The sequence below is a fragment of the Belonocnema kinseyi genome, chromosome 3 (genome assembly GCF_010883055.1).
Source record: "Belonocnema kinseyi isolate 2016_QV_RU_SX_M_011 chromosome 3, B_treatae_v1, whole genome shotgun sequence".
NCBI lineage: Eukaryota > Metazoa > Arthropoda > Insecta > Hymenoptera > Cynipidae > Belonocnema > Belonocnema kinseyi.
Window position 1 is genome coordinate 122,625,608 of NC_046659.1, and position 24,357 is coordinate 122,649,964.

The 24,357-nt window shown below is 27.9% G+C and overlaps 1 protein-coding gene across 4 annotated transcripts in view; it reads left to right on the top strand.

Annotated features, from left to right (window-relative positions):
* The first annotated feature begins 4,891 nt into the window (after positions 1 to 4,891).
* Positions 4,892 to 24,357, top strand: part of LOC117168699 (oxysterol-binding protein 1) — a 56,779-nt gene continuing 37,313 nt past the window's right edge. Inside the window, exons 1-5 of one of the 4 annotated variants that reach the window (XM_033354385.1) lie at positions 4,892 to 5,123; positions 10,195 to 10,260; positions 11,594 to 11,799; positions 14,971 to 15,236; positions 21,001 to 21,190. In XM_033354385.1, coding sequence (XP_033210276.1) covers positions 4,993 to 5,123; positions 10,195 to 10,260; positions 11,594 to 11,799; positions 14,971 to 15,236; positions 21,001 to 21,190 — 859 coding nt within the window. In that variant the 5' untranslated portion in view covers positions 4,892 to 4,992. The remainder of the gene's footprint in view (positions 5,124 to 10,194; positions 10,261 to 11,593; positions 11,800 to 14,970; positions 15,237 to 21,000; positions 21,191 to 24,357) is intronic. The other 3 variants (XM_033354386.1, XM_033354387.1, XM_033354388.1) reach the window with 3 other exon arrangements.

Sequence of the window (24,357 nt, forward strand, 5' to 3'; positions counted from 1 at the left end):
TTTACTCTTATCTTTTTCTTGATAAGTCCATGTCTCGCTACCGTATAGTACAGTCGGTACAAATATAGAATTATGTATTGCCATTTTAGCTTTATTTGATGTTTATATATTAATCAGTTAATTGAAATGTCATCGAAGAAAAATGCAATGAGTTATAACCGAGGGTAAATAAATCAGAATCATCTAGTTAATTGAGTGAAATCCTAGATAACCCAATTGTGATCCACGGAAATTTACTTGTAACCTCAGCTAATCTAAAGTAATCGATTGGTAATTTCAGGCAATCTACTTGTAATCCGAATCGTTCCAAGTAATCAATGGTAATCCACTTATATTACTATATAATCCACTTTTACTACTATATAATCCACTTATAATACTATATGAACCACTTGTAATCCCTGGTTATCTACGTGTAATCCCAGTTAATTAACTTGTCGTCTGGAGTCATCCAATAATCCGCTGGTAATCCTTTTAATCCACATTTATCCCCTGTAATTCATTTAAAATGCGAAGCAATCCGACTAATCTACTTGTCATCCTGCGTTATCAAGTTAATCCACTTGTAATCCCAGGTACTCTACTTGTAATACAAAATAACCTACTTGTAATTTTGAGTAATACATTTTTAATTCGAATAAATACACTTACGATTTAATTCTAATCCTAGATAAACGAATTTTTATCCTCGGCAATATAATTTTAAACCGGAAACATATATACTAGTTATTCACGGCGATCCGCTTATAGTCTGTTTTAATCCCATTAATCCATTTGTAATCCGAAGTAATACACATGAGAAATGTTTCACACAAAAGTTTCAGATTTTGGACGAGGATCTCGATGGTGACCTTGAAGCTGACCTTGGCGTTGACCTTCAAGGTTATTTCAAGGTCAACTTTTATTTTTCAAATGGAAACCCCTATTTTTGAGACCGCCGATCGAAAGAACGCAAAATTTTACGTTTATATATGCGTCAAGGTCATGTGAGCCGATGACCAGCGAAAATATGCGTTTAAAAAAAATATTTAAGCATTGTATCCAGATCCAGTCGACTAAGGCGAGATCAATCGTAGGTCTCATCAGTCCACCAAAAAAAACCCTATGTAGATGCGGCCAGCAGAGGCGAACTCCGTTGAGGCTCTTGTCAATCCACAAAAAAAAGGTCGTATGTGGATCCGGACAGCTAAGGCGAGATGGTCTCATCAGACCACAAACAAAAGTTCGTGCGTGGATCCGGCCAGCTAAGGCGAGATTTATAGTAGGTCACATCACAAAAAAAGACCGTATGTGACCGCTTTACAGCAAATGTTCAAATCGCTGTCCATGCACAGCTTGTCAATGTGCCAATCTATTATACAACCCTGGAATGACCTCGAAGGTCATCGGGTTACATGACCTTGATGCATATATAAACGTAAAATTTTGCGTTCTTTCGATTAGAGGTGTCAAAAATAGGGGGTTTCATTTGAAAAATAACAGTTGACCTTGAAATAACCTTGAAGGTCAACGCCAAGATCAGATTCAAGGCCACCATTCAGATCCTCGTCCAAAACCCTGAAACTTTTGTCTGAAACATTTCTCACGAAAACCCATATGATGACCCTATATAATTATTACACTAAACTGGATTAATGCAATTAATTCGAGAGCAGTTCTAGGTAGTCTACTTGCAATCCTAGGTAATCCTGTTTTATCCAACTAATCCATTTGTAATTCTCGGTAATTGCAATGCCGACTAATGTATTTGTTATCTGGATAGTACACTTCTAATCCAATTGTAATACACAGTAATCCCATTAATCCGCACTAATATTAAGTAGTCCACTTGTAATCCAAGATAATTCTATTGTGATCCTGGATAATCTACTTTTGACCCTATGCAATCCATTTGTAATCCACTTATAATTCGCGGTAATCTGATAATTACAATTGTAATCATCTCATGATCCTAGGTAATCCAGTTTTAATCCTAGATAATTCATTTTTAATGTGCAGTAATCCATTTGTAATACGCAGTAATCTAATTAATTGGCGTGCAATCCTAGTTAGTCCACCTGTAATCCTGTTAGTACACTTGTTATCAGCTGTAATTCACTTATAATCCACGGAAATCGACTTAATCCACTTGTCATCCTAGTTAATCCAATTAATCCACTTGTAATCCAATGTAATGCACTTGTAAGCCGTGGTAATATACTTGTAATCGGAGTTAATACAATTAATACACTTATGATTACAGCTTATCCACTTTTCACTTGTTATTCGCGATAATTGAATTGTAAACTAGATTAATCCAATTAATTCGAGTGTAATCCTAGGTAGTCTACTTGCATTCCTAGGAAATCCGGTTTCATCCAACTAATTCATTTGTAATCTGAGGGAATTGTAATGCCGAGTAATGTACGTGTTATCTGAGTAATACACTTATAATCCACATATATAATTATAGCCGTTGCACTTGTAATATACAGTAATCCACTTTTAATCCTAGGTAATTCTCTTGTAATCCTAAATAATCCACTTTTAACCCTAGGTAATCCATCTGTAATCCTATGAAATCCATTTGTTATTATATGTAATCCAGTTGTAATCCTATGTAATCTACTTATAATCCTCGATAATGCGCTCGTAATCCTGAAGAATACATGTTATCTCGTGTAATCTTAGGTAGTTAACCTGTACTTCTATGAAATTCACTTATAATTCTAGATAATCCATCTATGCCCATAGGTAATCCACTCTTAATCCCTAGGTAATTAATTTACAATCCCCGGGGATCCACTTGTACTCCTGGGCTAAGCACTTGTAATTCGCTGTATTGCAACAAATACACTTTCGTATAATCTATAAGTAATCCGGTTAATATACTTATAATCCTATATGCAATCCACTTGTCATTCTGGATAATCAGTGTGTAATATGCAGAAATGCACTTATAATTCTATGTGATCCACTTTTAGTATGCATTAATCAACATTTAATTTGCAGTAATCCTATCTTAATACGCAATATTCAAAAGTGAAATACACATGAGTAATCCATTTGTAAATCTGCGGTAATCCCATTGTAATGCACAATGATCCAATAATTCCGAATAATCTTTAGGCCACTTATTGTAATCGCAGGCAATTCACTTGCAATACTGGATAATCCCCTTATAAGTCTTATAACCATAGGTAATCCACTTGTAATCCTGGGTAATCCAATTGCCATACATATAGTAATCCAGTTAATGGGCGTGTCATTTTAGGCAGTACACTTGTAATCTTAGGCAATTTACTTGCAATGCTAGATAATCCACTTTTAACCATAGGTAATCCACTTTTGTACATTTGTAATACACAGTAATCACAAATATGGGCAATTAATCTTAAGTAATCCACTTTTAAGCATAGGGAGCTTCCATAAAGTATTTCACAGTTGGGGGGGGGGGGGCTGAATTATGACAGTCTGTGACAATGTCACAGATTCTTATCTGCTCTTATTGTCAAGATGTGACAATGGAGGGGGGGGGGGGGGTAGAAAATTCACCAAAAACTGTATTCCACTGTTGTAACTGGGATTAGGCCAAGTAATCCGCATATAAATACGCACGTTGGGACGTGTGTGTGTGTGTCTGTGGATGCGCTACAGCACGCTGAAACATAGCATTTGCCAAAAAATAACGTACAAATATAAAATATAAAATGGTATTTTAGTTCTGTAGCATTTTAATTGAAGTCTTCAATATTTTAACGTTTTTATTTAAAGTATATTTGAATTTTCGATTTGAAAAGACGAATTTTCTGCAACAAATATAATAATTGATATTTCAACAAAAAAGATATTAATTTTTTATTTAAAAAAAAACTGAATTTAACTAAAAAAGAGGAATTTTCAACAAAGGACGTAAATCCTCCACTAAAGCAGATTAATTTTAAACCAGACAGTTGCATTTTTAGCCAAAAAAATGAATTCCTTTCCAAAAAAAGACGAATTTTCAACAAAATACATACGATTGTAACTTAGTAATTGAATTTGCAAACAATAACATTAATTTTCTACGAAAAGAGACGACTTTTCAACCAAGTAGTTGCATTTTTAGTTAAAAAAAGATCACTCTTAAACCAAAAATGGAATAGTTAAATTTTCATTGAAAAAAAAAACAAATAATTGTTTATTTAGTTAAGCGAATTCTCTACAATAAGTTGAATTTTCTACCGAATAGTTGAATTTTTTATCAAGTTGTTGAATTTTTAAGTCAAAAGGACAAATTTTCGACAAACCAGTTGAATTTTCTATAAAATTGTTGAGTTTTCAAGCCAAAAATGCGAATTTTCTACCAAGCACTTGAATTTTTACCAAAAAAATTAATTTTCAACCATACAGTTAAATTTTTAACTAAATTTATGAATCTTCAACCAAAAAAAATGAATTTTTAATAAAATAATTCAACATCCAACGAATTTTTAATGTAAAAAGATTAATTTTTAACCAAAAATGTACTCCATATAAGACCGTATAGAAGAATCCCCCCCCCCCACCACGACCCAAAAGACTACACAACTTATGTACGGCCCTAATTAACATGTGCTTTCAAGTTTTTTTATGGAAGTATACACTATAATTGAAAAATATCAATAAAGTTGAATTTATCGTCTTGTTATATTCAATTTGAAAAGTTCTTTTGAATCATAAAGGGAGCCCCCCCCCCCATCTTCTTTCACATAAATTCGTTAAATTGCTATTGTTACCTAATAATAATTAACACATTGCATTGTGTAAGATTTTAAGTAAATTAAGTTTCAAATTTTACCGCTGTGCGAAAGTGCTGCCACTAAGCAACAAGAAGTAGCAGAAGAAGATTTCGCCGTTGCCGGTCTTGCCACGTACACGATCCGTGGATTGCGGGAATTGCAAAATGGTGGCTGTGCAATACGGATGATGTGAACGTGTACTCCACGGTGTTTTAATTCATAATAAAAAAATAGTGCTGCGTCGTGCAAGTTTATGATGGGTGACGCGAAAATCCAACACGGCTCGGGCGAGATGAAGGATTGGCTTTTCAAATGGACCAACTATCTGAAAGGTTATCAGCGCAGATGGTTTGTCCTGTCAAATGGCCTTCTGTCATACTACAGGTATTTTATGACATGATATATTTTCGAAGTTTCGACGTAAAAACTAACACTTTTAATCGCAGCCCTCTATTTCGAATTTATATTAGCTACTTTCTTGGCTAATTCAAAGTTGTTTAGCGATTCTGTCTTTCTACAGTCTTTACCCTGTTTAAATCCTTTTAACGTACGAAATAATCCCGCTCCACGTTTGGAGGCGAAGGATTGGCACAAATTGCCTACATTTTTCGCTCAAAATTCATTAATTTGGTTACTAAAACAGATTTCATTTGCAGCGTCTTTGTATTTTTTATACGAATAAAATACATGCACTTTTGTCTTGAAACCGTTTGAAACACTTGAAATCAGCTGCCCTTGGCAGCAACAATTTTGTATTGACAGTTTGTAAAACAATTGTTGACGATTTATATTTATCATTTTCTGTAATAAAGGCCCTTCGCATATACTGATAAAATTTGTTTTTGTCCGAGAGGATTGTGCATATTAGAGGAAACGTAGTTTCGCGGAAGTGGGTCACAGACTATACAAGTGCTATTATTCAAAACAGTGTATGGGACACAATTATTAATAGAATGTTTACATTCAACCATTTTTTTTATATTCAACAATACATCATCTAGAATTTTGTAAATGAAAAAGGTCATTATTGTCATATTAAAAATCTTTTCCTAATGAGAGAAATTCTAAACGATGTTTGAAATCTGATTTGGCAGTAATTACTTTTAAACAAAAATTAATTATCCTCTATTACTTCTTACGTAAATGCTAAGTATTTTGTGAAAATTGTAGAGAAGAATCTATTTTCCCAGCAGCTATGTTTTGCATTTTCATGTCTATAATTAACCCTGAATGATATACGTTTGACAGATGTTGAAACTTTAAACGATTAAATATTCGAGAAAGGTTTAGAATTTACTTATTTTAATCAAAAAAGAAACATTTCTTTTCTGTAGAAATTTTATTTACTATCATTGAAGATTTGCATAAAAACAAAGACATTATGCAAATAAGAGGCTTTGGAGTTCTTATGTATGGATACAGCTCATATGTATTACAGTTTAAACAAAACGTTTTTTTGCAATAATATGTCAGGAATCACAGTTCTTCCCCTATTTCCCCATTGTTGTTAAATTTTCCTTTTTCACCTATTCTCGAAAATTTTTTACTTTTTCCCATTTCTCTTGAAGTATTCAGGGTGTCCAGTGATCTTTATTTTTTTTAAACATGAAAACCGGGAATCTTGAATTTTTCACGAAACCCTTGTATTTGAATTATTTGTTTGTTTGTTTCAATGCTCTTTTTGTAGACTGTACAAATTATTTTATAGATTGCAATGAACATACTTTAATATTATGAATAATTCTATACGTTTTTAATTTCTTCTCCGCTAATATACAATGGTAAAGTATAGATTTTTTTTGTAATATTCAACTACAGATTATAAAATTTATTAGTTGAAAATATCGATGTTAATACAGATTTAGAATTTAAATGAGCCGTGGACATACAACGGATTTTTGAGTGCACACCTGATTTTAAAAGTCAAAAAAATATTTCAAAGATTTTAAAATATTTAAAAGGATTTTCAGGAGTTCAAAAATATTTCACAGATTTCAGAGACTTCGAAAAGGCCTGCACACCAGGTTTCAAAGATTTTACAAAGTCGGAACTTTTTACAACGAGTTTAAAACTTTCAACATTTTTAGCAATTGAAAGATTTAAAACGATTTCAAATTTTCTTGTAATTATTTCACAAAGATTTCAAATATTTTATTGATTTCAATGAATACTAAAAATTTATCAAACCAAGATTTAAGAAATATTTCACAAATATTTCAAGGATTTCAATGATTCAAAGTAGGCGTGTACACTATATTTAAAAGATGTTACAAAAATGTTGAACATTTCATAAAGAATTCAAAGATTGGAAAAGGGCTTGTACACCAAATTAAAAAGATTTCGAACTTTTCACGAAGATTTGAAAAAGGCGTTAAAAAGAAATATTTCGAATATTTCACCAAGATTTTTAAACTTTAAAAAGGTTTCCAGGATTTTAAAGATTTTAATAAGATTATAATATGATTATAATAAACCAGATTGCAAAATATGTCAAAGATTTCAAACAATATACACATTTTTTTGAATGTTTTACAAGAATTTCACAGGTTTCAGAAAATTATTTACAAACGGGTGCAGTACAGCAGATTTAAAAACATTTCAAACATTTTAATCAAATTCAAAATTTTTTAGAAGATGTCACAAATATTTCAAATAATCCAGTGATTTCAAATGAATGCAAAATATTTCACAAATATTTCAAAGAATTCATAAGGATTTCAAAAGATTCAATGAATTTCAAATATTTGAAAAGGTACAGTAGATTTAGAGTTTTTTATTATATTACACCAGATTTCAAAACTTTTAAACGATTTCAATAGGTTTCAACAAATTTGAGAAGATTTCGAAAGTTTTCATAAACAAATAGTAAAGAAATATTTTACATATATTTCAAAGATTTTAAAGATTTTACAAACATTTTTCAAGACCTGATAAAAATTTCTCAAAGATTTCAAGGATTCTAAAAATTTTCAAATGTTTTACATTATTCCGAAAGAATTTACAAAGACGGCTTATGCTCGCAAAAAATTAAGAATTTGTTTATTTATGGTTTTCCTTTCGTTAAAAATTTTCAGCCAATAAAAATGAAATGGCTAATTTCATACGTGTATAACAAACTAGTATTTCATATAAAAAAGAGAGACCCGGAAAAACTTAATTATTTCTTACCCTGGAAAAGATCATTAATCTGTATTTAAAAGTGTGAAGTCTAAAATCACAAAGTGCGCAGTGAAAAATTAACTTCATATTCATTTTTTATGTAAAATTTCCAATTTTCTAGCATTCTTTTTAAAGTATTAAAAATGAACTTCAATGTGTATTAAAACTACTATTCGTTATCGTATGAGAACTGAATTAATAGAACCCAAAGAGAAAATGCAACTATTTTTGTTTGAAAGTTCACACATTTGAAATTTAAAAAATCTACTATTATATTTTTGATTTAAAATTCATCTTTTTTCGTTTCAAATTTCATTATTTGGTTTAAAATTCAAAAATTTTGTTAAAAAATCATCATTTTTTGTTGTAAATTCATCTTTTTGCGTTGAAAATATAACTATTTTGCTAGAAAATTTAACTTTTTGCTTAAAAATGAAATTTTATTGGAAAATTTCTCTCTTCGGTTAAAACTTAATTTAAAAAAAATTAATTTATCAACTAAAAATTGAACTATTACGTTTTATGTTTAATTTCTTTTAGTTGAAAATGTATGTATTTCTATGAAAATTGGTCTTTGTTAGAAAATTAAAGTTTTGAACATTGGACTTAATATATTAATTTTATTTAAAGCAATTTATCCCCATATTGTCGTTAAAAATGTACTTATTTTCCCTGTTTTTTGATTATTTTGACATGTAAAGTCTGTTGTCAAGACATATTTATTTATTATAGTTAATTAAACTTTTTTAAATTTATAAAATTATTTTTAATTAATTTGTATCATTCAAACAATTTTTTTTTTACACCCATATATACTATTGAGCTAGTAATATAGCTCTAGGTACGTTTATGAATATATTGAAATTCATCTGTATAATATTAAAGTATTTAAAAATATATTCCAACTATATGAGTGAAACAAGTTTCAAGTGCTGAAAACTTTAGTCCAGTAAAAATAAACACGTATAAAAAAAACTTGAAGCTGAAACATTTTAAAACTATTGAAAGTGTGAAATCCGAAAGTAGAAGTTGTTATCCAGTGTAAGAATGGAATAGTTAAAAAGTATATAGAAATATTTAAAGGAAATATTAGAAGGTGAACTCTTTTTAATTGAAAATCACAAAGTTAAATCGGTGAATAATGGAATATTTCAGTTCATCAACGGTAAAGTTAAATATTCTAATTTAAAAAATTTAAAGTAATGCGACTTAAGTCTAAAATTTCATCTTTAAATCTAACCAATCAAAAAAATTTAAATGTTTAGTTTGCCGAATAAAAACTATTTAGGATTTAAATCAAGCTTTAAAGATAAATCATATTAGGCGTATCACAATTTAATTATATAATAGTAATTATTTAAACAGAAAACGCATTCTTGCTTATAAGGACGATTTTAAACATACAAAAATTATTTATTTAAACAATTTTATTTTTTGTCGGCCTTTCGTACATCGTTACGAATGAATTTACAACGATTTAAGTATATCCAATCATTTGAAATAAATTCTTTAATTTCATAAATAGTGAATTAATCATCTAACAGTACTTAAAAATATTTTTTGAGATCCTTTTGCGCTGTGATCCCTGATGTATACAAAATATTACGTGCAATTTTTTCTCTTGAATATTTTGTATTGTAATTAGATCATTTACTTTTGTTACTAAATGTTAATTGCAAAAGGCAAACCAATTAATAATCTTTTTGTGACTGTCTTTAATGATGAATATAAAAAGTGGTATTAAAAATAGTGCATACTTAACACATGAATGTTTTTCACAAAACAAGCTGACATTCATTTTTTTCATGCACTTATCACAATTATGACATATAGGTATAAGAGTTTTTCGACTCATCCTCAAAAGTATTTCATGATTCCATTAACGATGTCATTTTATTAATGTGCACGTCTAATAAATGTACTATTTTCAGATTCTTGAAGGCCAGAGTTCCCAAAAAATGTATCGATTTTTCAAGTTCCATTAGTACAAAATCAAAACAATACTGCACAAAAAACAGACTGTTACATACTAAACAATCAAAAAATCTAAAACTACATTTTATTTTCGAATATATTTTTTACTCAGTATATATTATACGTTTCCTTTCCCACTTCTCTTCTAAATTATGTACTTTCTTTTTCTTTCTTTTACTATTGGGTACTCGCCTAACACATATTCATCCCAAATCTAAATTAAACGATTAAAAATCAAAATTATACAAAATGATTAGAAAAATTGTTTTAAAAAGTTGTACGCAAAGTGAACAAGGGCCTATTTGTTTTATGGATTGTTTAGGGCTGAACCGACAGGGGGGCCAAAGATATCTACGCGACGCAAGCGGAGGGCTGGCAGGGCCTCCGAGTAAGTAAACAAAAATTAAACCGCCGAAATCCTGACCCTCCTTGAAAAAAAAAAATCTTAACACAAAAGCGAAATTCTAGATTTTTGTTTGGTCCAAAAAAATGTAATCCTTTCACTCCATTCTATTCTATGTTAATGCGGTCATTAATTTCTCCGGCGAGTTGCTCCTTCTCGTTTTCCTTGGTTTGTGTATATTCATCTGCCTTCAAGATTTTGTATCCTGCCTCGTTCTGTCTTCTTTTCTTGTATTTTTGTCCAACATGTTTGAATTTGTTTTGTTTTTTCCTACGTCATTGTTTAACTGCATTCGTCATGTAATTCAGAGTGTCAATTACTTTTAAAACTGTTATGCAATCAGCCACTTTGCACCTGCATTTCTACTACAGTCATGTAGTTACATAATGTAATATTAGAGATATTGTTTACAATTGCACAGAGGATCAAGGTTTCGAATTCTTGTTGTTATTAATGAATGCCTGCATCAAATTCTACCTAAAATCATTTTCCAAGTTTAGCACCATTCACTTCTACAGCAATCGCAACCGCAAACACTCAAAAATATTTATAGTCTTGTTTACCTTATTTAACTATTTTTAGAGCGAGTTTTTAACTATCGTTGTATGGAAAAATATGCCCTACAGGAAATCGATTCGTTACAGGAAATATATGAATTTATATAGTGCATTCTTTGAATTAGAGATTAGATGACAGTCATTTCACTCATCCAGTTTCTAGTTGATACTAAATGTTATAGATTAGATAAATAACTTAAAAATGCTTAGATTTTAGTTATTCTTGTGGAATCCAGTGATTTAGTTATTGACTTTTTTTCAAAATAAATTCTTATTTCATTCAGATATAATAAATGTTTGTCCTTAAAATTTCTACACAAAAGAGAGATGTTGCTTTAAAATGTTCCAACTTAATCAAACCAGGGAGATTTTTCTTGTTAAAAAAAAAAAATTAAATTCATAAATTAGAATGCATGTTACTTAAACAATTGTGCATGTTTAGTCGGTGATTGATGCCTTGGAGCCTTTTATAAAATGGGGGCTTTAACACACAAAGCTGATGATAACTTAGCAGTAATGTTCTTTGCACACGTACATACTAATTTATCACTTATTTTCTACGTGCTAATCAAAAACTCATCTTTTTAACACTTGTCTACTGATTCAGTTAGTGCTGGGTGAGGTATTTGCTTATTCAGTCCTATTCTATACTCAACATAATCGACCAAAAACTTGAATCTAAATCTCACTATGCCATTCCAAGTTTTAGGACATTGTAGCGATATCATAGAAGGATGTGCGTTTTGTTTTTCTCTGTTTAGAAATCCAGCCGAGATGTCTCACACATGTCGAGGCACAATATCTTTACATGGGGCCTTAATTCACACGGTGGATGCTTGCACGTTCGTCGTGAGCAATGGTGCTACACAAACGTTTCATATAAAAGCAGCCACCGAAGTCCAACGACAGCAATGGGTCACTGCTCTCGAATTGGCAAAAGCAAAAGCCATTCAAGCCATGGAATCAGGTATTTTTGTGCCAACCTTTTTTAAATCATCTGGGGACCATATTTAAAGTATGTAACAGCTCAAAGGGTACTTTTTTCCAAAATTCGGAGATGAAACAAATAAATCGTAATAATTATATACAAATTTAATCTGAATTTAACTTTACGCGCCAAAAATAACGTGGTGAGTGAAAAACGAACCTAGCCAACAACGATTTAAAAACAAGTAACTCTATTGGTAAATTTACTGGAATTCATTTTTAATTCATTGGAATAAATTTTTCATTCATTGGAATTAATTTTTCATTCAAAGTCATTTTATTGACCAAGGAGAAGTCAGGGATTTAGAAAAAATCTTGAAAAAGTCAGAGAATCCGATGGGATTGAAATATTTCAATTTTAATTCCAAATGTTTGTATTCCGTTTATAAAAGATTGTAGGTTAAAAATGAGAAATTGGTCAGAGAAATATGAGGTAATTTTCAAAATGAAGTTTTTTATTAATGCTTTATAATATTCTTGTTAGTAATTAATTTTCCTTGTCTTGATATTTCTTAAGTTTTGTGGTAACACTAATATAATATTCTTGTTGATAATTAATTGGCCTTGTATTTATTTATTTTTTTGCAGCTGCTCCCTCTTGAAGATGATCTTTTTATTTATACATTTCTATTTTTTGTTTGAAGGTTTTACAATTTTAATAAAAAGTCATCCTTTTTTATTCAAATTTTAAGTGTTTTATTGAAAATTTATCTTTTTGTGATGAAAATTCATCGATTTTGGTAGAAAATTTTAATTTTGATTAAAATTCATATTTTGGCGTTGAAAAGTCAAGTAAAATCTTTTTTGGTTGAAAATTCAAATATTTTTTTGAAAATTTGTATTATTTGAAAATTTATCTATTTCATTAGAAATTGCAACTTTTTGAATAAAAATTCAATAATCTTATTCAAAAACCATAATTTTTCAATGAAAATTCAGCTAGTTTGATAAAAATGCAATTATTTCGTCAAAAATGGAGTTTTTTTTTTAATAGATATTTTGTTGTTCAAAAAGGTACAATTAAAATCTCCTTTTCCATAAAAAATCAAATATTTTTTTGGAAAATTTGTCTTTTTAATTCAAAAATTCATCTATTCTACTAGAAATTGCATTTTTTAAAATAAAAATGCAACTGTTTGGTTGAAAATTCAACTATTTGGTGAACAATTTACTGTATATTTAAAACTCATATTTTAATGTTGAAAAGTCAAACTGAAATATCCTTTTCCATGAAAATTCAAATATTTTTTCGCAAATTTGCCTCTTTATTTAAAAAATTCATATATTTTAGTCAAAATAAGATCTCAACTCTCATTTTTCATGAAAATTCAACTTTTTTTGTTGAAAATTTGTCTTTGACTTAAAAAATGCATCTATTCTAGTAGAAATTGCATCTTTTTGATAAAAATTTAAATATTTGGCGAATAATTTACTTTTGAATTAAAACTTATTATTTGATGTTGAAAAGTCAAACTGAAATCTCCTTTTCCATGAAAATTCAACTATTTTTTGCAAATTTGCCTCTTTAATTAAAAAATTCATATATTTTAGTAAAAATACAATCTTGAATCTCTTTTTCCATAAAAAATCAACTATTTTTGTTGTTGTGGACAATTTGTCTTTTTAATATAAAAATTCACCTATTCTAGTAGAAATTGCTTCTTTTTTTGACAAAAATGCAACTATTTGGATGAAAATTCAACTATTTGGTGAATAATTTACTTTATATTTAAAACTCATATTTTGATATTGAAAAGTCAAACTGCAATCTCCTTTTCCATGAAAATTCAATTTTTTTTTGCAAATTTGCCTTTATAATTAAAAAATTCATATATTTTAGCAAAAATAAAATCTTAAATCTCCTTTTCCATAAAAAATCAACTGTTTTTTTGAATATTTGCTTTTTTAATTTAAAAATGTATATATTTTAGTGAAAATAAAATCTCAACTCTCATTTTTCATGAAAATTCGACGATTTTTCTTGAAAATTTGTCTTTCTAATTCAAAAATTCATCTATTCTAGTAGAAATTGCCTCTTCTTTTTGATAAAAATATAACTATTTGGTGAACAATTTACTTTTGATTTAAAACTTATATTTTGATGTTGAAAAGACAAAATGAAATCTTTTTTTGTTGAAAATTCAACTATTTTTGTTCTTGCAAATTTGCCTTTTTAAATAAAAAATTCATATATTTCAGTAAAAATAACATCTTAATCTTCTTTTCCATGAAATTCCAACTTTTTTTTGGGTCGAAATTTGTCTTTCATTTTTAAATTCATCTATTCTAGTATAAATGGCATTTTTTGGATAAAGATGCAACTGTTTGTTTGAAAATTCAAATATTTGGTGGGAAATTTACTTTTTATTTAAAATTCATTTTTTATTGTTGAAAAGTTAAACTAAAATCTTTTTTCGGATGAAAATTCAAATATTTGGTGGAAAATTTATCTTCATAATTTAAAAATTCATCTTTGTTTGTAGAAATTTCATCTTTCTTGGATAAAAATGTAATTATTTGGTTGATAATTCAACAGACTTATCAAAGTCATCCTTTTTCGTTGAAATTTCAACTGTTGTGTTAAGGATTCGTTTTTTTGAGTTGAAAGTAAACGTGAACTATTTCTTGTATGAAAATTAAATTTATTTTGAAAATTTGTCTTTTTTATTAAAAAAAACCTATCTGTTTTATTAGAAAAGACATTTTTTTGTCTAAAATAAATTAAGAATATTTACATTTTTATCTGAATTATTGTTTTGTTCTGTTTATAAGAGATCCTATCATAAAAGCATGACAATATTAAAATGCTGGTATTTGAATATCAATTGTCACGGAAAATGAAAAATTGGCATGAATTATGTTTAATTTAAAAAATTTCCATTAATTTCAAGTCCCATATCTTATTACTTTTGTGTATCATAAATTACGTGCAGTAAGAGCAGGGAAGGTAGAAATATTTTGTTACGGTACCTGACAGGGGGGGGGGGAGTTTTTGTTTTATAGAAAAGGCCTATAATCCGTCAAGTAATTTAAGTACGGCCCCTAGTTCTTAAGCCTGTAGCTTGATATTTTATGATTCAAATGATCGATTTAAATATAAAATTATTTTAAAAAATTTTCTTAAGGTGAATGGTAAAATAAAAACTTCAAGTGATTGTTTTAGAAGAAGAAGAGGAAGAATATCAGGGTACCGCGAATCAGAAGGTGGATCAAGTTTCCAGCCTGAAAGACTTGACTGAACGCTTGGAACATTTACAAAAATGTAATGAATTATTGACGAAAAGAGGGACAGGCCTACAGAGGGCCATAAGTGATTTAGAGACACAGGAACCTATTTCCCATGAACTTTCGGCAAAAGTAAAAGCCCTAAGCGAACGTGCCACACTTTTTCGAGTTGCTGCTAGTGCTATGATCAGTGTAAGTTGATTTTATATTCTCGACTCTTTATTCCAGGGCTCGAATCGTGCGATTTTTTTTACTTATTTCGACTGTAAAAAAAATGCAACGAAATTTTTAAAATACAAATTCAAAACTAGAAATATGATTATATTTTAATTGAGAACATTAGAAATTGAAGAATTTCTGATTAAAGCAGTATTCTGAGAATATTTTTAATCCCTAGCGTTTGAAATTGATCCATTTTTTATTTTTTTAATCCTTATTCCTAGTTTTAATTTGTTCAAGTTGGACATTTTCATTTGGACATTTTGAAAACGAAAGAATTTATCTTTTTCTGCTGTTTTCAAGAAACTTCCTCTTTCCTCTTTTTGGTTAAAAATTCGACTACTTGGTTGAAGATTTAATGGCTTTGTTAAAAGGTAATTGGGTTTTAAGGTAGAAAATTAATCTTTTCGGTTGAAAATTCATGTTTCTTGGTTGAAAATTAACTTTATTCTTGAAAATTTGACTGTCTTCTAGACAATTAGTTTTTTTGGTATGATAATTCAACCGCTTGGTTTAAAATTAATGTATTTTTTTTTTAAATTCGTCTCTTTTGACTGAAAATTCAACTTATCAGGCTGATAATACCACTCTCCTCTAAAAAATGTATCTTCTTCGCTTCAATTTTTAACTATTCAGTTAAACATGCAACGGATTTTGGTTGAGTTTTAATCTCTTTTATTTGAAAATCCGACTTTTTGGCTGATAATTCAAATATTTTGTTTAAAAGTCTTCTTTTGTAGCCATAAATTCAACTGTTTTGTTAATCAATCGTCTTTTTGCAGACGAAAATCGTCCTTATAAATTGAAAATTCATCTTTTATGGTGAAAAAGTTATCCTTTTTGGATGAAAATTCATCTTTCCTGTTTGAACTTTAACTTTTTTCTTGAAAATTTCTCTCTTTTGATTGAAAGTTCAATTATGTGGTTGTAAATGCAACTGTTTCGTTAAAATTCGTTGGAAATTTAACATTCTTGTAAAAAAATTTTTTTTGCGTGGAAATCCAATTATTTGGTTATTGAAAGTCCAACCATTTGATGGCCGCCCAACCGGGAAATCCGGGAGAAACTTTTACCGGGTGTTTATAATACTTTAACTTTAATGGTTCACAATATTTCTCGCAATATTTAAAATTCTGCAATTCTGAACAGTGGAAATGACGTGATTTTTCATTTGACACAAATCGCATCTTTTAGTAAAAAAATCTATTCAATCGTTTTAAATGTCTCTTGTTACTATACATATAAGATGATACTTATTAATAATATATTTATCATTTTTAAAATGTCTATAATTTTAATTTATAATTATAGTTTTGAATGTCCCATTCTAAAGCAATTTTATAAAATGAGGTCATATTATAGCAATATTTTTTTTTGTGTTCTTTATTTTCATTTGCAATGTAAAATCTTAAAATTGTCCGATTTTTAGTTGAAGATTTAAAGAAATAAATCATTTCAAATTGAAAAATATTTCATTCGAGAATCTGTATAATAATAATTCTAAAGGGAGATTTGAAATTTAAAAATGAGTTTAAAATAAAAAAAGATGAAAATTAATCTAACTGAAATTGATGCACCAGTAAGTTAATAATTTCGGCAATTTTAAATTGTTACAATTTTAAAGTTCTGAATTTTCACGATGTAGACTATATTCTTAATTTTTCCTTTCATACGTTTTAATTTTGCAGTGAAAATTGAATTGGTTGAATTTTAGAAACTATAATTAGCTATGTAAATCTATTAATTTTTAAATGATTTAAATTCATTTAAAATAATTGAAATTTTTAAAGGTTTGAGTATAAAAAAGTTATAATATTACTATTTTTTGTAACTTAAATTGTTTTTCAGTTTTAAATGAAGTTCTCATTCGTTTTAGTTTTTGAAGTAGAAATGTTTCCCATTTTAAATGACTATTTTTTAAGTTTTTTGTTTAGAATAATGCAATTCATTTTTTCCTTTTAGAAATTTAAAAAAAAATTATATTTAATGTTAAATTATAATTTTATTGTTTAATAGCAATTTAAAATATTAGAATTTCAGAAGCTTCGACTTAGAAAGATTCAATTAAGTTTTCATGATTAAATTGTCCAATTTTTATCGTTTTCAATGCAAAATTATTCAACTTCAGAAGTTTTCAGTCTTTAATTATTTAATTTTCAACGCTTTTAATTATAAATAATACAATTTTCATTCCTCTGAATTTTAAATGATCCAATTTCCAGTATTCTAATCTTGAAATATTTAATTTTTAACGTCTTGACATTGTCCTATTTTCAAAATTTTAATCTAAAATTATACAATTCAACTCCTTTTTCTAATTAAATTCTCCAAAATCGTTAGTATATTTTTTAAATTTCAGACACTTGCTGTACGAGATTATTAATTATTGTTCCAAAAACATTTAAAACCTTGTTTTAAAAACTTGTCGGAATAATGGATTTTTAAATTTGCATTATTTCATGTTAGGAAATAGAAATCCAGAGACACGAACGCGCGATTTGCGCGCGTGCATTTACTGCTAATGTGTATCTATTGTGTAGTACGCATCTATGTATTTTCCATTATTAGAAAGAAAAATTTCCTTATCCTACTTATTATATGATTCAAAGTCAATCGATTTTTTGCAAAAAGTTTTACTGATGTTTATCGACTTCCGCAATAGATAATATATGCGGAAAAACTTAAGGGTTTCGCAAAGAAATTAATTTTCCTTTTTTTTTTTAATCGGGAGAAATAACGAATATTTACCGGGAGACCTTGTAACCACTGTTCAGGTACTAATTAATTTTTACATTCTTATCTATAATTAAATAGTATTACTTTCAAGGTGAAAAATTACTTTCGCGGATTTCATCGTCGTCATTGTCTGTATATCGGACAACTTTCGAAAGACTGATCGAGTTCGTTACGCAGCTATTTTTGATAAAAATTCATAAAGTTAGAGCTGTTTCAAAAATTTGTAGACCACTTTTTTCAAGATTTGAAAATTCTAACAACAGTTATTTATAATACACAATAATATGAACAATCTATCCCTTTTTTCAAAATACGAAAAAACCAAACGAAAATGAACATTTGAAAACAAACAAAATGTGATATGGGAAAAAGTCAAGAGAAGACAAACGCGACTTTTTGAAGGTTAATGAAAAGGCAATAACTCCATTTTATGGTCAAACAATTCAAGATACGAAAAGAGTTGAATCAACAAAAATTGTGCAACTAAAAAAGATCTACAAATTCGTCATGAATTACTTTTTTATAGGATAAGTTGTTTTTGTTTTATTCGTAAAAAATAATATTGAAAATAAGAAATTTAATTTGTGTACAAACGACACAACCTTCAAAAAATTAAATTTTTTGGAAAACGATACAAGGTATGAAAAAAAATTATTATACAAAAGTTGTTCATCCAAAACGGATCTATACATTTGTTATGAATAATTTTTAGACCGAATGAGTAGATTTTGTTTTAATCGTAAAAAAAACAAGATTATAAATAAAAAACAATATATCAAAACAAGGCAATAAGAATAAGTATGTTTCAATTTCCATGCATATTCTGAATTGAAATGATACATGTTTTCAGCGCAGTTAAGAATAAAATTCAATTCAAAATAAGAAACAGATATTAAAGTAATCATGATAAATACAGTTTGTACTTTATTTTGCAATGTCTGAATAAGCAATCACAGACAGACGTAAATAAAAAATATATTATATTTGATATAAGAGTGTTAAACATAATGTAGAAAAATTGAAATTTTTTACAAAATCGAGTGCGAGGCACGAGATAAGTGATAAGAATGTGTTCGCTAAAGCCGAAAGAGATTTAACAAAAGAGAATTGACAATCACAAAATTAAAGTTGTCGATCCGCTGAACTTTAATTTTAAAGGTCTGTGCACAAATTTGGGAGAGATGCAAAGACCGAGCGCGTAGCGTTAGTAAAATACATCGTCGTGCGCTAAGCGCAAGAACCAATGGTGGGCAGATTTTTTTTCTTAAAAATTCAACTATTTTGTTAGTCATTTTTTTGTTGTTGAAAATTTCACTGTTTTATTGAATGTTCGCCTTTTGGGACAAAAATGTATCCTGTTGGATTGGAAATTTCTCTTTTAATGTAGAAAAGTCATCTTATTAGTTAAAATGTAACTATCTTCTGAAAAATTCGTCTTGTTGACATGGAAATTCAACTATTTGGTTTAATTTTTATCTATTTAATTAAACATTAATATATTTTGATTTAAAAAATCGTGTCTTTTGATTGGTTGTCCTACTATTTGTTTGTTAATATGAACAACTGTTTTGGCAAAAAAAGAAATGTTTGTTTAATTATTTGGTTAAAAAAATCCATATTTGTTGTTGAAAAGCGATCTATTTCTTGAAAAATCAACTTTTCAGGCTGCCAATTGAACTATTCTCTAAAACATTCATATTTTTACTTGAAAATTAAACTATTTAGTTGGAAATTCAACAATTTTCGGTTTATTTTTGTTCTCTTTTATATGAAGAATATACTAAATAGATGAAAATTCATGTATTTTGTTCAAAAGTAATCTTTTTTTGTCAAAAATTCAATTGTTTTGTTGAACATTTCTCTTTTTGGATAGAAATTTCATTTTTATGACTTAAAAATTCATATTTTGTGGTAGAAAAGTGATCTTTATTGGTTGAAAATTCGTCTATCTTGGTTGAAAATTAATTTTCTTGAAAATTCATCTCTTGATTGAAAGTTCACCTATTTAGTGAAATATGCAAATATTTGATTAAAAATGTATTTTTTTTTTAATTGAAAATAATCTTTTTGTTGAAAATTCCACTTTTCGGGCTGATCATTTTCAACTATCTTTTGAAAAATTTGTCTTTTTGGCTCGAAGGTCAACTATTTATTTGAAGTTTATTCCTTTATACATGCAAATTCCATCGTTTGTTGAAAATTCATCTTTGTAGGTTGAAAATTCAATTATTTGCCTATTCAATTAATTTGTAAAAATTAGTCTCTTTTGCTGGAAAGTTTTTTACTATTTTATTGCAAATTTAAAAAGTTATTATTGTTTTTCAAATTCAACTACATATTTGATTGGAAATAATCTTTCGTTTTTAAAATGCAGCTATTTTCTAAAGAATTCCACGTTATTACTTGAAAATTAAACTTGTTTTTTTTTTAATTCGTCTTGGGGTTAAGAATTCAATATATTTCAAGTCGAAATCTTAGGAAATAAAATAAACTAAATTAAATTTTCAAGAGCATTTCAGGTTGTGAAGTCTGAATTATTAAAAAGTGAATCATTTAATATTCAAATTATACTGTTCAAAATTAATTTAAATGATAAACTTCTCTCATTTGAAAATCATCCAAGTTGACAAGTTTAACAATTTAGAGAGAAATATTTTAAAGCCAGATTTAAAATTCTTGAAGCTGAATGACTATTGTTAAAAATTGTTTCAATTTTAAAATTTATTTTGACAGTGCAAAGAGTATTTTAAAATTGATGAGAATTATACTCTGCATTCTTAAATAAAGTTATTATTTTGTTCTCTGATAACTGCTTTTATTTAATTTTTCTTTAAAAATTTGATGGCATTTTCTTTGTAATTTGATGCGTCTAATGCGACTTTTTTTATGGCTTCTATGCGATCCGAGCCCTGTATTCATATGCAGACACAACTCTTTGTGCAGATTAAATTCAATATAATCTAAATTGCTGATGATTTAATTGATTTGAAATTCTTTTCAGGCAAGTGGTGATTATTTGCAACTGGCGCAACAGCAAGAACCCAAGTGGAAAAAGATGCTTCAGCACGAACGAGATCAAAAAGTCCGAATAGAAAAAATGGTGGAGCAATTAGCTAGACAACATTCTCACTTGGAGGAAGCGGCACAACACGCTCTACCGTCGGCCACTCCCACTGGACTCAGACCTTCCCGTAATGTTTAAATCTTTTATTTGTTTATAGCTTTATTGATTAATTTGCACAGTGATGATGTGCACTTGATGCACGATAAGAAATTCCAGAGTCGGTCAATCTTGTTTATTTGACTTTTCTCGTAAAGTCTCATTTGTCGAGAGTATCATTCGCGCATTTTGCTACAATCGGAATTATTCGGTGCAGAATATTAACTTTTATTGAATTCATAAATCAAATCTTTAAGTATTTTTTAAATCACGCTTCTAAAGAAGTTTTATATTGTTAGTTTTGTGTTTTTGAACGCCTTGGAAGGTAAGTGGCACAATTGTTTTAAGAGTAGAATAAACTTTTAGTTGGTACAAAATTATTATTAGAATAAAAAGTGAGTGTTGTTTAAAATCATCTTAGGGATCTTAATTACATTACGTAACAGCTCAAGGGGGCGGGTCAGGAGATTTTTTTTACAATTTTTCTTTTTTAATTTAGAAGTAAACAAATAACTCGCAGTAATTGTGCCGAAATTTAATATGAATTTAACTTTACGCGCCAAAGAAACTTGACGTGTGAAAAAAAGAATCTAGCCAACAATTTTAAGCATAAGTCAGGGAATTTCATGGGTCAGGGAAAAGTCAGGGATTTAGAAAACAAATTCTTGCAAAAGTGGGGTAATTCCTGTAACTTTAAATAACTGTCAAGCAGAATAAATTTAAAATTTGTCAATTTTAGTTTGAAATTGTTTTATTCCGTTTATAAAAGATTCTAGGTTAAAAATTTTACAAGTTTAAGATTCTGGCCTTTGAATATTAATGGTGAGAGATAATGAAAAACTGATCAGGGAAAAAATAGGCAATTTTGAAAATCAAGTTTTAGTTAAAAATTCAATTGTTTCGTAGAAAATTTGTCTTTTTGGATTGAAAAATCAAGTATCTTCTTGGAAAATTTACTTCTTATTTATAGCTCAGATTTTGGTATTGAAAAGTCAAACTGAAATCTTTTTTGGGCGGAGATTCTACTATATTTCTGCAAATTTATCTTTGTAAATTAAAAATTTATCTATTTTAGTTAAAATTGCATCTCTTTTGGATAAAAATGTAACTTTTTGGTTGAAAATTTAATTATTTGGTAAAAGTCATGTTTTTAAGTTAAGAATTCAACTATTTTCTTTAAAAAAAACCACTATTACATACAAAAAATTACTTCATATTTACAACTCATATATTGATGTTTAAACATTAAACTAAAATCATTTTTTGGGGAAAAGTTTTAAAAAAACTTCTTTTAATTAAAAAGTTCATTTATTTTAGCAGAAATTGCATATTTTTAAAAATAAAAATCTAACTGATTGCTTACAAATTTAACAGTTTTATTAATGAGTCATCGTTTTTGATCGAAAGTTCAACTATTTTCCTAAAAATTCAACTATTTCGTAGAAAATTGGTCTCGTTCATTAAAAATTACATATATTATAGTAGAAATTGAATCTTTCTTGGAAAAAATGCAACTTTTTGGATGAAAATTCAACTTTTTTTTAAGTGTCACCCTTTTTGTAGAAAGTTGGACTTTTTTGTTGAAAATTCGTCTTCTTGGTTTCGAAATTCAATTATCTTCGTAGAAAAGTTGCTTCTCATTTAAAACTCATAATTTGATGTTGAAAATTCAGAAAAGAAAATTAAACTCTTTTGTTAAAAATTCAACTATTTCGTAGAAAATTCACTTCATATTTAAAACTCATATTTTTATATTGAAAAGCAAAACTGCAATCTTTTGTTGGATAAAATTTAAACTATATATTTTTTTAATTCGCCTTTCTAATTGAAAAATGTATCTATTTGAGTAGAAATTGCATCTTTTTGCATAAGAATTCAATGTATTCTTGGTATTGAAAGTCCAATGAAATCTTTTTTGGATGAAAATTGGTCTTCTTGATTTAAAAATGCAACTGCTTGGTTGAAAATTGATCCTCTTTGCCCAATGATTCAACTATTTTGTTTGCCAATTTTGGATAAACAATTATGTTAAGAAATAATTTTGATGTTATAGATTCATATTTTTAGTTGAAAATGTATCTCTTTGGTTGAAAGTTGAAATATTTTGTTGAAAACTGATCTTTTTTAATTGAACATTCAACTGCATGTGTAAAAGTTAAAACTAATTTGTTGAAATTTTTTTTTAAGGAAGGCTTATTTCTTTGGTTGAAAATTTAGTTATTTTGTTCAAAATTAATTTTTTTTTGCTTAAAGTTGATATTTTCTTGTTGAAAATTCAATTTTTGTACAGAAATTAATCTTTTGACTTAAAGGTTGAACAATTTAGGTGAACTTTTTTTCTTTCATGACTGAAAAATCTTTTTACGTTAAAAATTCAATTACTTCGTTAAAAATTTATTTGATTGAAAATTCAAGTATTTTTTGTAAATATAAAAGATGACATTTTGATAAAATGTTATCTTTTATGGTAGAAAAGTTTTTTTTTATAAATTAAAAATTTTTAATTTCCTACGCTAAAAATATTACAAGATTAAAATGCTGGTATTTGAATGTTCATGGTAGAAATATTTTGTTACGGTTTGTTACAGTGGAGGGGTTTTTTTAGAGAACCTATAATCCGTTACGTAATTTAATTACGGTCCCTTAGATGTGCTCTATAGTTTATATTGAAATTTTTTGCTTTCAAATACAAAGAAAGTTTAATTATACACACATAAAAATAATTCTACTCGGATCTTATTGTGGTGGGGATGATGTGATTTATTACTTATTATTATATTACTAATTTTATTACTTCTTTTTGGTATCTAAAATTTATTTTGCAGAATATCGGTAAGTAGGATTAATTGTGCGTATAAATTGTACTCAATTTGTATGTTAAATAGGGTTAAAATTGATGCATAAAAATTATTAAATGCATGGAATATTTTTATTATGGGTAGTGTGCATAAGGAGATTATAATAAGGTATTTTTATTTCACTAAATCTGATTAGCTTATAATAGAAGAAAGTTTTTTCTGTTATGGGGATTCCATTATATTTTTCTTGGTTTATTTAAAATTTGATATGCATTAAATAGAAGTGCTTTCTTAGATGCTAATTATTTTCATTCATTTGATGGAAAATAATGGTGCAATTTTTATTAATTTTTGTTAAATCAGGATAAAATTATTTGTCATTAAAAAAAAAAAACTAATA